This window comes from Cherax quadricarinatus, chromosome 80 (assembly GCF_038502225.1).
Source record: "Cherax quadricarinatus isolate ZL_2023a chromosome 80, ASM3850222v1, whole genome shotgun sequence".
Classification (NCBI taxonomy): domain Eukaryota; kingdom Metazoa; phylum Arthropoda; class Malacostraca; order Decapoda; family Parastacidae; genus Cherax; species Cherax quadricarinatus.
Genome location: NC_091371.1, coordinates 6,900,018 through 6,915,637, shown reverse-complemented (window position 1 = coordinate 6,915,637; position 15,620 = coordinate 6,900,018). Strand labels below are relative to the sequence as shown.

The window sequence follows — 15,620 nt, the reverse complement described above, 5'->3', positions numbered from 1 at the left end:
GGAGGTACTACCATCCTGCCAAGTGAGTGTAAAACGAAAACCTGTAATTGTTTTACATGATGGTAGGATTGCTGGTGTCCATTTTTCTGTCTCATAAACATGCAAGGTTTCAGGTACATCTTGCTACTTCTACTTACACTTAGGTCACACTACACATACATGTACAAGCATATATATACACACACCCCTCTGGGTTTTCTTCTATTTTCTTACTAGTTCTTGTTTATTTCCTCTTACCTCCATGGGGAAGTGGAACAGAATTCTTCCTCCGTAAGCCGTCTGTGTTGTAAGAGGCGACTAAAATGCCGGGAGCAAGGGGCTTGTAACCCCTTCTCCTGTATATATTACTAAATGTAAAAGGAGAAACTTTCGTTTTTCCTTTTGGGCCACCCGGTCACAGACCGGGCCGCGGGGGCGTTGACTCCCGGAACTCTCTCCAGGTAAACTCCAGGTAAACCCCGCCTCGGTGGGACATGGCCGGTGTGTTGAAAGAAAGAAGAAAGATTTGCTCTATATTTTATTAAATGTATATTAGTAATATTGTATTATATTATGTTTTGTTAGGCTTTAATAAGTGTTATTTTCATGTAGTAGGGAAACCACTAGTTACAGTGCCGGTTACTAGTTCAGGTACTGGCCTGTCTCCCTAAGTCACGTGATCCAACCTGATGTCAGCTTACCGCTCACTGGTACAATCAGTGGGTTCACAGCGCTCACTCTGAGTGGCTTCACACACACACTGAGCAGATTCAGGTGCTCAGCCATTTATACATTTCCCCACTCTAGAATATCACTTAGTCCCAGACAAAGTGTACTTTTATGTATAACACTGCAAGAGAGAGAGAACTTTGTATCATATACAAAGTTTTATATGAATTCTTTTGTAATAAAGATCAGATCTTATTTAACTGGATCAGTCTCCTAATGGTAATCTCCATATTAAAATGACATTTGTCTAAGGACAGCTAGACCAGAGCCTGATTCGACATCTTGTTACAGAAAGGGGCCAAAACAGGCCTATAGACATGGCCCTTGACGTAACAAAAGGGATGCCTGTCCGGGAGGCCTTTTGATCCAAGGTGTTGGTGACAATGGCCATTTCGACCGACTATGTCTACTCGAACACCCGTAGTAGTTTCCTCTCTTGTGGACTAAACATATATTTTTATAATGTCAAGACCTTCGGAGGCACAAGTATACAGTGGACCCCCGCATAGCGAACGCCTTGCATAGCGAACAATCCGCATAGCGAACGCTTTGTTCGCCAAAATTTTGCCCCGCATAGTGGACAAAAACCCGCTCAGCGACCTTCGTCCGAGACGCGTCCATTGTTTACCAGCCAGCCTCCGCGGTAACATTCAAGCATACACTCGGAATATTTCGTATTATTACAGTGTTTTCGGTGCTGTTTCTGGAAAATAAGTGACCATGGGCCCCAAGAAAGCTTCTAGTGCCAACCCTGTGGTAAAAAGGGTGAGAATTAGTATGGAAATTAAGAAAGATTTTGAAGGGTTTGGGGCTAACCCTGAGAAGCCTATGCCAGTTGTGGAATCCATTGTGCCTACTTCAAAAATTAAGGAAATGTGTGCACAGTGGGTTGAACTGCAAACCTTTATGGATGAAAATCACCCTGACACAGCTGTTGCAAGCCGTGCTGGTGACTATTTCAATGACAATGTTATGGCCCATTTTAGACAAATCGTAAAGGAACGGGAGGTACAGAGTTCTATGGACAGATTTGTTGTGCGACAGAGGTCCAGTGACTCTGAAGCTGGTCCTAGTGGCATTAAAAGAAGAAGGGAAGTAACCCCGGAAAAGGACTTGCTACCTCAAGTCCTAATGGAAGGGGATTCCCCTTCTAAACACTAACACTCTCTCTCCCCTCCTCCCATCCCATCAATCATCACCAGATCTTCAATAAAAGTAAGTGTCATGTAATTGTGCATGCCTTTTTCAGTTTGTGTGTACTAAAATTAACATTTTTTTGTGGTAAAAAAAATTTTTTTTCATACTTTTGGGTGTCTTGCACGGATTAATTTTATTTCCATTATTTCTTATGGGGAAAATTAATTCGCATAGCGAACATTTCGCATAACGACCAGCCCTCTTGCACGGATTAAGTTCGCTATGCGGGGGTCCACTGTACTTTCCTGCTGAAGCTCTAAAGCATCAGATAAGGGAGCTAAGGTCCCAACGTAATATTTGACTTTCCATATAGAGAAATTTCTAGAGCAGGAAGTTGGTAACTTGAGTGTTAATATTGGCTCCCAGCAGTGATGGCTACTGATGTTTGGCTCTTACCACTCACCCAGAAGACAAACTACTACTGGGTATAAGGAACTGTCTCTTCCCCATTGCTATGGTACTGGCTACACCATTACTGAGTCGAGTGAAAGGATTGATTTTCGCAGATTCTTGGTGTCCCCCTATACGTTTGGAGCTATGAAGATTGGCTTTCTCTCTCTCTCTCTCTGTGGTTGGAGATACCACGGGCATCCACACAACAGGAACTAGCAGGGTTGTTGCTGCTGTTTGCGCCTCTAGTAAGGCCAAGAATTTCGGTCATTTTCGGTGAGTCGCTGCTGTCCTGGGATGAAGCATATCGTCGTAGTTGGTATATTGAAAGGATACAAGTAAGTGATGACATTTAGGAACAGAACCTACTCTTGTTCCTTGATGTTCGCTGCAGGTTAATGTGGACTTCATTAATCTGTTCTGCAGCCTTGTTGGCACTGCTGGTTCAGCTACTGCTCTAGCTGATACTGCTGGTGCCTCTGTGTGCAATTTCTGTATACAGAAATCATTTTAGTGCTACTGGTCTCATTGTCGACTTGCAGAAGTGGAGGCTAAGATGAGAAATAAGACTTGTATTTGTTCAAGCTTTTATGGAAACAAAAAGTGTGGCGTGAGATTATCACCACTGGTCCTCCGGAATGAGTGTTCAGTGGAGATGAGAAAAAAAACTGTAAGGGATACTCTTGGAGAACAGTCACGGGTGACACACTACAGTCACGAATAACACTAAAACCTTGGGTGGCTCTGCACTCATGGATGAGATGTTAGTCACTGCTGACGCCCTCAGTCACAGGTGATGCGAGAGAGAATTCTTCAAAGAATGCCTATAGGAGTAATAAAGGAGTGGTCAAATTACTGTCACTTGAGACAGTAACAGCGCTCTTGGCAGGATATTTACGATGGGGAAGTCATTGTCTGCGTCGGACTTATTAGAGGTACTCATGGCAAGAGACATTTGCTTTCCCATATTGTTTTCCTCATGTGTGAGCCAGCGATTGTCTTCCTGTCTGTTACTGTCGGAGTCGTTGCTCCAGCAACTTGTGATGTGGCACAGCTACGAGGAGACATAGAGGAACCTGCATATGCCTTCTGATGTACTAACCTCTGTATCATGAGTTAGTTCCTGAGTAGGAGTTAGCATACTCTCCTGACACACTAACCTCTGTATAACAAGTTAGTCCCTGAGCAGGAGTTAGCATATTCTCCTGACACACTAGCCTCTGTATCAGGAGTTAGTCCCTGAGCAGGAGTCTGCATACACTTCCCACATCACTAAACTGACCCTCTCCGATGATTTCTCCGATGTACACTGTAGCGCTTCCGCTCGTCATCTTTGGTCTCCAGAGTAAGGAAGTTGCCATCTTCATTGACAATAAGAACATAAGAAAGAAGGAACACTGCAACAGGCCTACTGAACCATGTGGAGCAGGTCCATGTCCCCCCCCCCAAGGATTAGACCAATGACCCCCCCCTCCCCAGGATTAGCCCAATGATCCATCCAGTCTGATTATCTCCACTCAAGGATGGAGCACTGCACCAGACCCAGCAGCACAAGCTAGTCAGGTCCAACTCACACCCACCCGCACCCACTCATGTATTTATCTAACCTATTTTTAAAAGTACACAACGTTTTAGCCTGAATAACTGTACTCGGGAGTTTGTTCCACTCATCCACAACTCTATTACCAAACCAGTGCTTTCCTATATCCTTTCTGAATCTGAATTTTTCCAACTTGAAACCATTGCTGCGAGTCCTGTCTTGCCTGGAAATTTTCAGCACGCTATTTACATCCCCTTTATTTATTCCTGTTTTCCATTTATTCACCTCAATCATATCCCCCCTAATTCTACGCCTTTCGAGAGAGTGCAGATTCAGGGCCCTCAGTCTATCCTCATAGGGAAGATTTCTGATACATGGGATCATCTTTGTCATCCTCCTCTGTACGTTTTCCAGAGCATTTATATCCATTCTGTAATACGGTGACCAGAACTGAGCAGCATAATCTAAATGAGGACTAACCAAAGATATATAGAGTTGAAGAACAACCTGAGGACTTCTATTATTTATACTTCTAGATATGAAGACAAGAATTCTGTTAGCTTTATTGCGAACACTAACGCACTGTTGTCTTGGTTTTAGATTACTGCTAACCAGAACTCCTAAAGCCTTTTTGCAATCAGTAGTATTAAGATCTACATTATTTAGTTTATATGTGGCATGGTTATTTAACTGTCCAACATTTAGAACTTTGCATTTGTCAATATTAAACTGCATCTGCCACTTCTCCGACCATTGCATCAGTCTATTCAAATTATCCTGGAGTGCTCTACATATTCTTCAGATGTGCCACCGCTTGTCTTGACATCTCTTCCAGTCTTGGAGCTGTGTCGAGAGTTCCTGCTGCCGGACCCACGCGCCTTAGTGTTCCAGATGGAAGTGCGACTGCTTTATTGACCAGGCAACATATGTCTATGAGGTTGGTAAGAGACTCACCAATTGGCGACTCTGAGACAGACGATGCTCAGGGCTTCTGCTGTTCCCGCTACACTGAGCTGGTATCTACATTGTGGTAGATAGCACAAATGTTTAATTCAACTTAGTATGAATATTTTTACCATTTAAAGTATATCATGCTTTAAGCTGCTTCTTTTATGCAGTCTTTATTTTGTTTAATTCTGGTAGTTAATTGACAAGGTCGTATTTGTCTAATACGGTTTAATGAGTGCTGAACTTACTCCATATTTGTGATGAAAAGATGGAGATGTTTTGACGGCTGAAGAGCTGTACTGTTAGTACAAAATAAATTTTGTACTAAAAATATTTCTTTAAAGAACTACTGTATTTAAAAATGAGATTTAAATAATCTAAAAAGTGAAAATGAAAAGTTATTTATAAAATTAATTTTTCATGTGACTTAGATTTGTCCTATTCTAAATGTTACGGATACTTAGGTAATTACCTATACATTGTCATGAAAGTGCATTGAGTAACCAGTACGGCTTTGCTACTGCCACCTCATACACTCTGGTGTAGGGAAACTAATGTTAAATCTTTTACTTACACTGCATATGTATTTAAAGTTGTCCACAAGTATGTAGGTTTCTGAAGGCATATTCATGTTACGAAAGATGAGTGTCTATGTTTCAGTTTTGACAATGTTTTACTCTGAGGAATAGAATAGCAATTAGTAATCTAATTTTCTATTTTCTTTTTTTTTGTTCATTTGCCGCAGTGAGTACACTGCTAAAAACTTAAGTTTTTTAAAGGTATTATACTTCATTAGCTAGGAATTTTTATTGACCTAAGAAAAGCTTTTGACACAGTAGACCACGGCATCCTACTCCACAAACTTGACCATTATGGTATAAGAGGCCATGCGCTTGAATATTTCAAATCCAGTATGTCACCATTAATGACACGGCATCATCAACACGGCCACTTGATACTGGAGTTCCGCAGGAAAGTGTCCTTGGACCCCTGCTCTTCCTCATTTACATCAATGATCTTCCAAACGTATCCCAACACCTGAAACCCATTCTCTTTGCTGACGACATGACTAATGTCATCTCTCACCCTAATCTTGCCACCCTCAACACTATTGTTAATGAGGAGCTGCTCAAAATATCAACTTGGATGACAGCCAATAAACTTACACTTAACACTGACAAAACCTACTATATTATGTTTGGTAGCAGAGCAGGTGCTGCACAACTTAACATTAAGATCGACAGGACTCTAATTGCCAGACATAATGAGGGCAAATTCCTAGGCCTATACCTCGACAATAACCTGAATTTCAGCACCCATATCCAACACATATGAAAAAAAGTATCAAAAACAGTTGGGATCCTCTCCAAGATACGATACTACGTGCCACAAAATGCCCTTCTCACACTGTACCATTCACTCATTTATCCATACCTCACCTATGCTATTTGTGCTTGGGGATCAACTGCAGCAATACACCTAAAGCCAATAATAACTCAACAAAAAGCTGCAATAAGAATAATCACTAAATCCCATCCCTGGCAAACCCCCCCCCCCCATCACCACTCTTCATAGATCTAAACTTACTCCCTATTCAGAACATCCACACTTACTACTGTGCAGTCTGCATATACAGGACCTTAAATTCCAATATTAACCTTGACCTCAAATGCTTTCTTGATAGTTGTGACAGGACTCACAGGCATAACACCAGACACAAACATCTCTACGACATTCCCCGTGTCCGACTAAACCTTTACAAAAATTCAATGTATGTCAAAGGCCCTAAAATCTGGAACACACTACCTGAAAACTCTAGAACTGCAGACACATTCATCACCTTCAAAACTACTGTTAGAAAACATCTTATCTCCCTGATACACCCCATCAACTAACTACATAAAAACCACCTGGTGGTCCACACTTACACTCACTCACTCACCCATTTGACTATAAGCACAGAAATACATATCCTAATCTTAAAATAATGATTCCTAACTAGTCATAAGTTTGCCTGTGATACTCCAATATAGAAACTATGTATTGTGCCAAAACAAGGGCATTCACATTGCTAAACTCACAAACTAGTATTTGTCACTTAGTATTTAGTCTCTTAGTATTTAGTCAACTTACTCCACAATTTGTTATAATTTAGGGTTAAGAATTAATCTAAGTTTGCCCGAAATGCCTAGCCATGCTAGGTGTTCTAGTGGCCCCCTCTGTAATTAGTATTTTACTACATGTAAACCACACAATAACCAAAATCTGTAAACCCCGCATTGTAATCCTTATAGAGAATAAACTTTGATTTGATTTGATAAAGATTTTCTGCCTAACTGAAGTACCATATTTTAATTTGACATTCAAAATTAGAGATTGTTTTATGTAAAGATTATTTAAGATTTATTTTAAAATTTTATACGTATTTAATAGCCAATTTATTCGTCTCTATTTTGCTCATGTTTAATAACTTTACGTGTATCAACAGTAGTGTTGTTGTGTATTGGTAAATCAAGGAGATAGTTAGAGCTGAGTGTAAGGTGTTATACAGATGTTATGAGTGGCATGGTACACAGCCTGGACGCCAGCTCTCTCACACACCATGTCCCTCAAGCTATCCAAAATGCAGTTGTCATGACAGAGGTCCTTACTGCAATGTATTCCACTACCACTGTTGGAGCAGAATATCATTTCCTTCAATCACTCAAGACTGTGATGAAATGCAGTACCATCCACTACTGTGAAGCTCTATGAAGTCATGATCGTCTACATGTTGCTGTCTCTTCATGTATGCAGATACGCTGATGTGCAGCCAAGTATATGAAGTATATGTTAGTGACACACTGAAATTCAGAGCAGCATGGCTCATGAGTGACTTACCTTTTTGTGAAATATTTTTTGGTTTGAAAAGTAGAAACCTTATTACTTTTCCTGGTGTGACTTGCTGTCGTGAGGGGGGTGTTACAGGTATGTCCATACCCGACATATTTTATACTAGGATATTTCCTCTATATTTTATTAAATGTATATTAATAATATTGTATTATATTATGTTTTGTTAGGCTTTAATATTAAGTGTTATTTTCATGTAGTGGGGAAACCACTAGTTACAGTGCCGATTACTAGTTCAGGTACTGGCCCGTCTCCCTAAGTCACGTGATCCAACCTGACGTCAGCTTACTGCTCACTGGTACAGTCAGTAGGTTCACAGCACTCACTCTGGCTTCACACACACTCTGAGCAGATTCAGGTGCTCAGCCATTAATACATTTCCCCACTCTAGAATATTTCTTAGTCCCAGACAAAGCGTACTTTTATGTATAACACTGCAAGAGAGAGAGAACTTTGTATCATATACAAAGCTTTATATGAATTTTTTTGTAATAAAGATCACATTTTATTTAGTTGGATCAGTCTCCTAATGGTAATCTCCATATTAAAATGACATTTGTCAAAGGACAACTAGACCAGAGCCTGATTCAACATCTTGTTACAGAAAGGGGCCAAAACAGGCCTATAGTCATGGCCCTTGATGTAACACTATACAATTATAAAATGATACAGTAATTGAATGTTGTTTAAAATATCTTTTTGAAAATATCAACACTCGATAAAGAAATAAAATTAAAGGGAATGGATAAGTTTAAAACAAAGGCTGATATATGTGAAGGCTGTTTAGTTTGTTATTGGGTTATATTACCCAAAAAGTATTTATGTAACTAAGTAGCAGTTAGATAAATTATTTGAAGTCCCTAATTATATTAAACTGCTGGGGGGCACAAATGCCTTAATTCTGTCATGAGAATTGATCACTTATGTAGATAGGCCAGATGGGTCAACCCCTGTATTTCAGTATAATTAGCTTCTATTGTAAAACACATACAGTTAAAATAAGTAGATTATAAAGTCAGTATTATGAAAGTAAAATAAGGTATAGTAATGGGAAAAACAATGGTAGTAGCTAAGGAACTGTGCATGGTGATGGTTTGTTATGAGTATACAGGTCAGCCATCACTAATCCAGCATCACTGGGATCTTTGTGTGCCAGATTGGTGAGTTTCCCGGATTACAGAGTGGCTAGGTTAGAATACACTTAATGAACCTATCAATAGAGAGAGACTTTCTGCTACATTTTTCTCATTTTCATCACTGCTTTCTCTTCCATTGGTTTGCTGCTGTGGATTTACAACCATCTGCACAATTTATGAGTCAGTATAATGATGAAACTTCAGTCAGTGTGATGATTGGACTCGGTATAATGATGAAATTTGAAATTATGGTAGCTGAAATTAGTACCGGATTACTGATGGAACCGGATAACTGATTGCTGGATTAGTGATGGCAGACCTGTGCTACTATATAGAAAGCCACTTGTTATGCAGAGCATTTCGGGCAAATTAGGTCAGTTTTGTCCCAGGATGCGACCCACACCAGTCAACTAACACCCAGGTACCCATTTTATACTGATGGGTGAACAAGGACAGCAGGTGTCTTATGGAAACACATCCTAATGCTTTCCATCCGTACCTTAGATTCAAACTCTGGACCTCAGTGTGTGAGCTGAGTGCGCTAGCAATTGAGCTACGGGACACTTAGAGTACTTAACCCCTATGGTTGTTCGATTTTCCTTTCCCACTATGTCGTTTGCCTTTATCTGCCAAGTTGAGTATAAAGTATCAACTTCATGCAAAGGCACATGACTATATTTTACGAAGTGTAAGGCAAAAATTTGTGTTATGTGATGAACCCAATTAAGAAATTACAGTTTTCATGAGTAGTTGTGTGTTAGTCTCACCCTCCCGAGACAGGAAGAGGTAATGCTTTCATTGTTTTAACTTTCCTTTACCCATCCTCCATCAGAGTGTCGAAGGGCTTTGAGCCAAGTAGTGTGCTATATTTTAAGTTACATAAGTTTAGTGGTGGACCTGTCTCATTTGATGGACTGCCAGTAAGGAAACTCATCTGTCAGGGCCCTTGGTAGTTTCTTCATACTTTGTTGCTTTTGTGCTTCGTGATGATGGTAGGTGACTTATCTAAGTGGTAGGAATTATATTTTTATATTGTAGCAAATTGGGTGCATCAGCAGTGATGTTGGTACCCTACTGTATGTTAGTTATGTAGTGGGAAGAAAAGTAGCCATGTTTTCCTGTCATATTCCATCATATGGAAAGGGTTTCATACACAAGGTAATAAAATAGGTCAGCCTCAGGTGGGTGACTTCATAAGACGATATTGTTAAACAATACACTCGTGGTTCACTAGCAGTGGCAATTTTAAACCTGAAATGCTCTGCATACTAAGGGGCTTTCTGCATTCACACCTTAATGTCGCCCATCTCTGTACAAACATTGTACCATGCTGAAATGAATCTGAATCTGAATTAGCATGTCTCAAGATTTTTTGAGGTGGGAAGGGAGAATGATTTTTTTTTCTAATGTCAAAATTGATTTCTGTAGGACTGTGAATTGACAGCTGTCCTGATGTCTTCTGCTGCTCCCACCATTTGCTTACCTGTGTTATGAAGAATATTGCACCTACTTATGGCAGTAGTACTAAATATGGAGGTTACCTGCAGAACCACAGTAAATGAGAAAAGGTATGTTTTTTTTTTTTTTTTTTTTTTTTTTTTTGTAATTTGCCATATTGTCATTATGTGAATGTCTTTTGTGTAATCAGCATGAGATGGTGATGCTTCCTGGGGAAGGCAGCACTGATGGTGGTTTAGGATATTACCAGTAAACTCGCACTTAACATTGACAAGACGTTTTTACATGATGTTTGGGACCGGAGCTACAAATGTCCAACTAAGTGTTATGCTTAACAGTTCTCTTATGACTAAACAAAAGGAAGGAAAATTCCTAGGTCGGTTCTTAGACAGCAACTTGAAATTCAACACTCGCATTTAACACGTATCCAAAAGTGTATGCAAATCAGTTGGCATCCTCTCCAAGATTCATTACTATGTACCTCCAACAGCAGTACTTACATTGTACTGCTTTAATATATTCCTACCTCACCTATGTTATTTGAGCCTAGGGAACCACTACAGCAAGTCATCTTAAACCAATAATAACTACAAAAAGCAGCTGTATGAATGATTACTCAGTCTACTGCCAGACAAAACACTCCCCCACTCTTCAAAGACCTAAACCTACTTTTTTTTTTTTTCAACATGCTGGCTGTCTCCCACCGAGGCAGGATGACCCAAAAAAGAAAGAAGACAATTCAGGTGTAACTCCAAACAGCAGAGATCCCAAAACCCTCCTTTAAAGTGCAGGCATTGTACTTCCCACCTGCAGGACTCAAGTCAGGCTAACTGATTTCCCTGAATCCCTTCACAAAATATTACTCTACTCACACTCCAACAGCTTTTCAAGTCCCTAAAAACCATAGGTAGTAGGTTGGTAGACAGCAACCACCCAGGGGAGTACTACCGTCCTGCCAGATGACTGTGAAGCGGAAACCTGTAACTGTTTTGCATGATGGTAGGATTGCTGGTCTCTTTTTCTGTCTCATAAACACGCCAGATAGCAGGGATATCTTGCTACTCCTACTTACACTTAGATCACACTTCACAGACATGCACATGCATATATATATACATACATACATCTAGGTTTTTCTCCTTTTTCTAAATAGCTCTTGTTCTTCTTTATTTCTTCTATTGTCCATGGGGAAGTGGGAAAGAATCTTTCCTCCGTAAGCCATGCGTGTCGCGTGTCGTATGAGGCGACTAAAATGCCGGGAGCAATGGGCTAGTAACCCCTTCTCCTGTAGACATTTACTAAAAAAGAGAAGAAGAAAAACTTTATAAAACTGGGATGCTTGAATGTGCGTGTATGTAGTGCGGATGACAAGAAACAAATGATTGCTGATGTTATGAATGAAAAGAAGTTGGATGTCCTGGCCCTAAGCGAAACAAAGCTGAAGGGGGTAGGGATATTTCGGTGGGGGGAAATAAATGGGATTAAATCTGGAGTATCTGAGAGAGTTAGAGCAAAGGAAGGGGTAGCAGTAATGTTGAAAGATCAGTTATGGAAGGAGAAAAGAGAATATGAATGTGTAAATTCAAGAATTATGTGGATTAAAGTAAAGGTTGGATGCGAAAAATGGGTCATAATAAGCGTGTATGCACCTGGAGAAGAGAGGAATGTAGAGGAGAGAGAGAGATTTTGGGAGATGTTAAGTGAATGTATAGGAGCCTTTGAACCAAGTGAGAGTAATTGTGGTAGGGGACCTGAATGCTAAAGTAGGAGAAACTTTTAGAGAGGGTGTAGTAGGTAAGTTTGGGGTGCCAGGTGTAAATGATAATGGGAGCCCTTTGATTGAACTTTGTATAGAAAGGGGTTTAGTTATAGGTAATACATATTTTAAGAAAAGAGGATAAATAAGTACAGGAAGGCCCCACTTATACGGCGGGTTAGGTTCCAGGCTAGCGCCGTAAAGCGGAAATCGCCGTAAAGTGGAACACCCTTTTTTTCCACTTATAAATGCATACAAACACTAGATAACAAGTTTACACTAACATATATTAAGTTAGCAATAGAACCAGGCATCAAAAAACAATAAAAAGGTACAATACACACATAGTGCACTCATTACTTACCTTAAAATATTTATAGTCTTAATCTAGGGTGAGACAAGTAGTATTTATTGTAAGAAATCAAGTGTGGTATGTATTGTAATAGGCAGGCTATTTCACCAGGAAGGGTTGTTGAGGTGGTTCGGACATGTAGAGAGAATGGAGCGAAACAGAATGACTTCAAGAGTGTATCAGTCTGTAGTGGAAGGAAGGCGGGGTAGGGGTCGGCCTAGGAAGGGTTGGAGGGAGGGGGTAAAGGAGGTTTTGTGTGCGAGGGGCTTGGACTTCCAGCAGGCATGCGTGAGCGTGTTTGATAGGAGTGAATGGAGACAAATGGTTTTTAATACTTGACGTGCTGTTGGAGTGTGAGCAAAGTAACATTTATGAAGGGATTCAGGGAAACCGGCAGGCCGGACTTGAGTCCTGGAGATGGGAAGTACAGTGCCTGCACTCTGAAGGAGGGGTGTTAATGTTGCAGTTTAAAAACTGTAGTGTAAAGCACCCTTCTGGCAAGACAGTGATGGAGTGAATGATGGTGAAAGTTTTTCTTTTTCGGGCCACCCTGCCTTGGTGGGAATCGGCCGGTGTGATAATAAAAATAATAATAAATAATTTCACCAGGCCACCCCACCCACACATACTATTCTATGATATTTAAGCATCCCAGAGCGATAAAATGTATATACAGTTCACTCATTACTTACCTTAAAATATTTGTAGTCTTAATGTAGGGTCAGGAGTAAGTAAATGAGATAAAACGAATAAATGAGAGAGAGAAAGAATGAATACATGAGAGGTGACAGGCCAGGCACAGAGTAAACAAACCAGGCTCCCACATCTTATATTTATGTTTATTTATTCTATTGTGGGGTGTATTTATCATCTTTTTATGTTATGTATCGTGTTTATTATATAATTTTGAAAAAAATATCATGGCTGGATTAATGAAAATGTGTATATTAACGTAATATACGACATTTAATGAGACTCAGTATTGTTATTATCACCACTTGTGGAAGTCGTCTGCTACACAGCTCACATTTGTTTATTTATTCTACTGTGGGGTGTATTTATCTTATTTATATGTTATGCATCGTGTTTATTATATAATTTTGAAAAAAATATCATGGATGGATTAATGAAAATGTGTATATTACCGTAATATACGACATTTAATGAGACTCCGTGACTATTGTTATTATGGCGTCACTTGTGGAAGTCGTCTGCTACCAGAGATCACATTTATGTTTATTTATTCTACTGTGGGGTGTATTTATCTTATTTATATGTTATGTATAGTGTTTATTATATAATTTTGAAAAAAATATCATGGCTGGATTAATGAAAATGTGTATATTACCGTAATATACGACATTTAATGAGACTCAGTATTGTTATTATCACCACTTGTGGAAGTCGTCTGCTACACAGCTCACATTTATGTTTATTTATTCTACTGTGGGGTGTATTTATCTTATTTATATGTTATGCATCGTGTTTATTATATAATTTTGAAAAAAATATCATGGATGGATTAATGAAAATGTGTATATTAACGTAATATACGACATTTAATGAGACTCAGTATTGTTATTATCACCACTTGTGGAAGTCGTCTGCTACACAGCTCACATTTATGTTTATTTATTCTACTGTGGGGTGTATTTATCTTATTTATATGTTATGCATCGTGTTTATTATATAATTTTGAAAAAAATATCATGGATGGATTAATGAAAATGTGTATATTAACGTAATATACGACATTTAAATGACTTGATGTATGTAAGTTTATTTAGGTACAGGTATACATAAGTATAATTATCAGAGTATATATAAAATATGAAATAACTTTTAAAAACATTTGAAATTTTGGAGTTTCCAGACAAAATGGAGAGACTTAGTGCTTACTGAGCTCATGGAGAATGTAAACAAACAGGGTGGGGCACGGTGACCGTATTAGAAAGTCAGGTGGGGGGAGCCGTATAGTGAGTTTTGGTCATAATTTGAAATGTCCGTATTAGCGGAACGCCGTAAAGTGAAACGCCGTAAAGCGGGGCCTTCCTGTATACAAGATATGATGTAGGGCAAAATGACATTTTGTTGGATTATGTATTGGTAGATAAAAGACTGTTGAGTAGACTTCAGGATGTACATGTTTATAGAGGGGCCACAGATATATTAGATCACTTTTTAGTTGTAGCTACACTGAGAGTAAAAGGTAGATGGGATACAAGGAGAATAGAAGCATTAGGGAAGAGAGAGGTGAATGTTTATAAACTAAAAGAGGAGGCAGTTAGGGTAAGATATAAACAGCTATTGGAGGATAGATGGGCTAATGAGAGCATAGGCAATGGGGTCGAAGAGGTATGGGGTAGGTTTAAAAATGTAGTGTTGGAGTGTTCAGCAGAAGTTTGTGGTTACAGGAAGGTGGGTGCGGGAGGGAAGAGGAGCGATTGGTGGAATGATGCTGTAAAGCGAGTAGTAAGGGAGAAAAAGTTAGCATATGAGAAGTTTTTACAAAGTAGAAGTGATGCAAGGAGGGAAGAGTATATGGAGAAAAAGAGAGAAGTTAAGAGAGTGGTGAAGCAATGTAAAAAGAGAGCAAATGAGAGAGTGGGTGAGATGTTATCAACAAATTTTGTTGAAAATAAGAAAAAGTTTTGGAGTGAGATTAACAAGTTAAGAAAGCCTAGAGAACAAATGGATTTGTCAGTTAAAAATAGGAGAGGAGAGTTATTAAATGGAGAGTTAGAGGTATTGGGAAGATGGAGGGAATATTTTGAGGAATTGTTAAATGTTGATGAAGATAGGGAAGCTGTGATTTCGTGTATAGGACAAGGAGGAATAACATCTTGTAGGAGTGAGGAAGAGCCAGTTGTGAGTGTGGGGGAAGTTCGTGAGGCAGTAGGTAAAATGAAAGGGGGTAAGGCAGCCGGGATTGATGGGATAAAGATAGAAATGTTAAAAGCAGGTGGGGATGTAGTTTTGGAGTGGTTGGTGCAATTATTTAATAAATGTATGGAAGAGGGTAAGGTACCTAGGGATTGTCAGAGAGCATGCATAGTTCCTTTGTATAAAGGCAAAGGGGATAAAAGAGAGTGCCAAAATTATAGGGGGATAAGTCTGTTGAGTATACCTGGCAAAGTGTATGGTAGAGTTATTATCGAAAGAATTAAGAGTAAGACGGAGAATAGGATAGCAGATGAACAAGGAGGCTTTAGGAAAGGTAGGGGGTGTGTGGACCAGGTGTTT

At 39.4% G+C, this 15,620-nt stretch overlaps 1 protein-coding gene across 3 annotated transcripts in view; it reads left to right on the top strand.

Moving 5' to 3' along the window:
• The window catches only part of LOC128703478 (uncharacterized), a 398,312-nt gene that overhangs the window by 377,939 nt on the left and 4,753 nt on the right, over nucleotides 1-15,620 (top strand). For 2 of the 3 annotated variants that reach the window (XR_011394228.1, XR_011394227.1), the window contains exons 4-5: nucleotides 4,671-7,750; nucleotides 10,240-10,379. Coding sequence is in view for 1 of the 3 variants with exons in the window: in XM_070102084.1 (XP_069958185.1) it covers nucleotides 4,671-4,772; nucleotides 10,240-10,252 (115 nt within the window). In the remaining 2 variants the exon portion in view is untranslated. The remainder of the gene's footprint in view (nucleotides 1-4,670; nucleotides 7,751-10,239; nucleotides 10,380-15,620) is intronic. The other variant, XM_070102084.1, reaches the window with a different exon arrangement.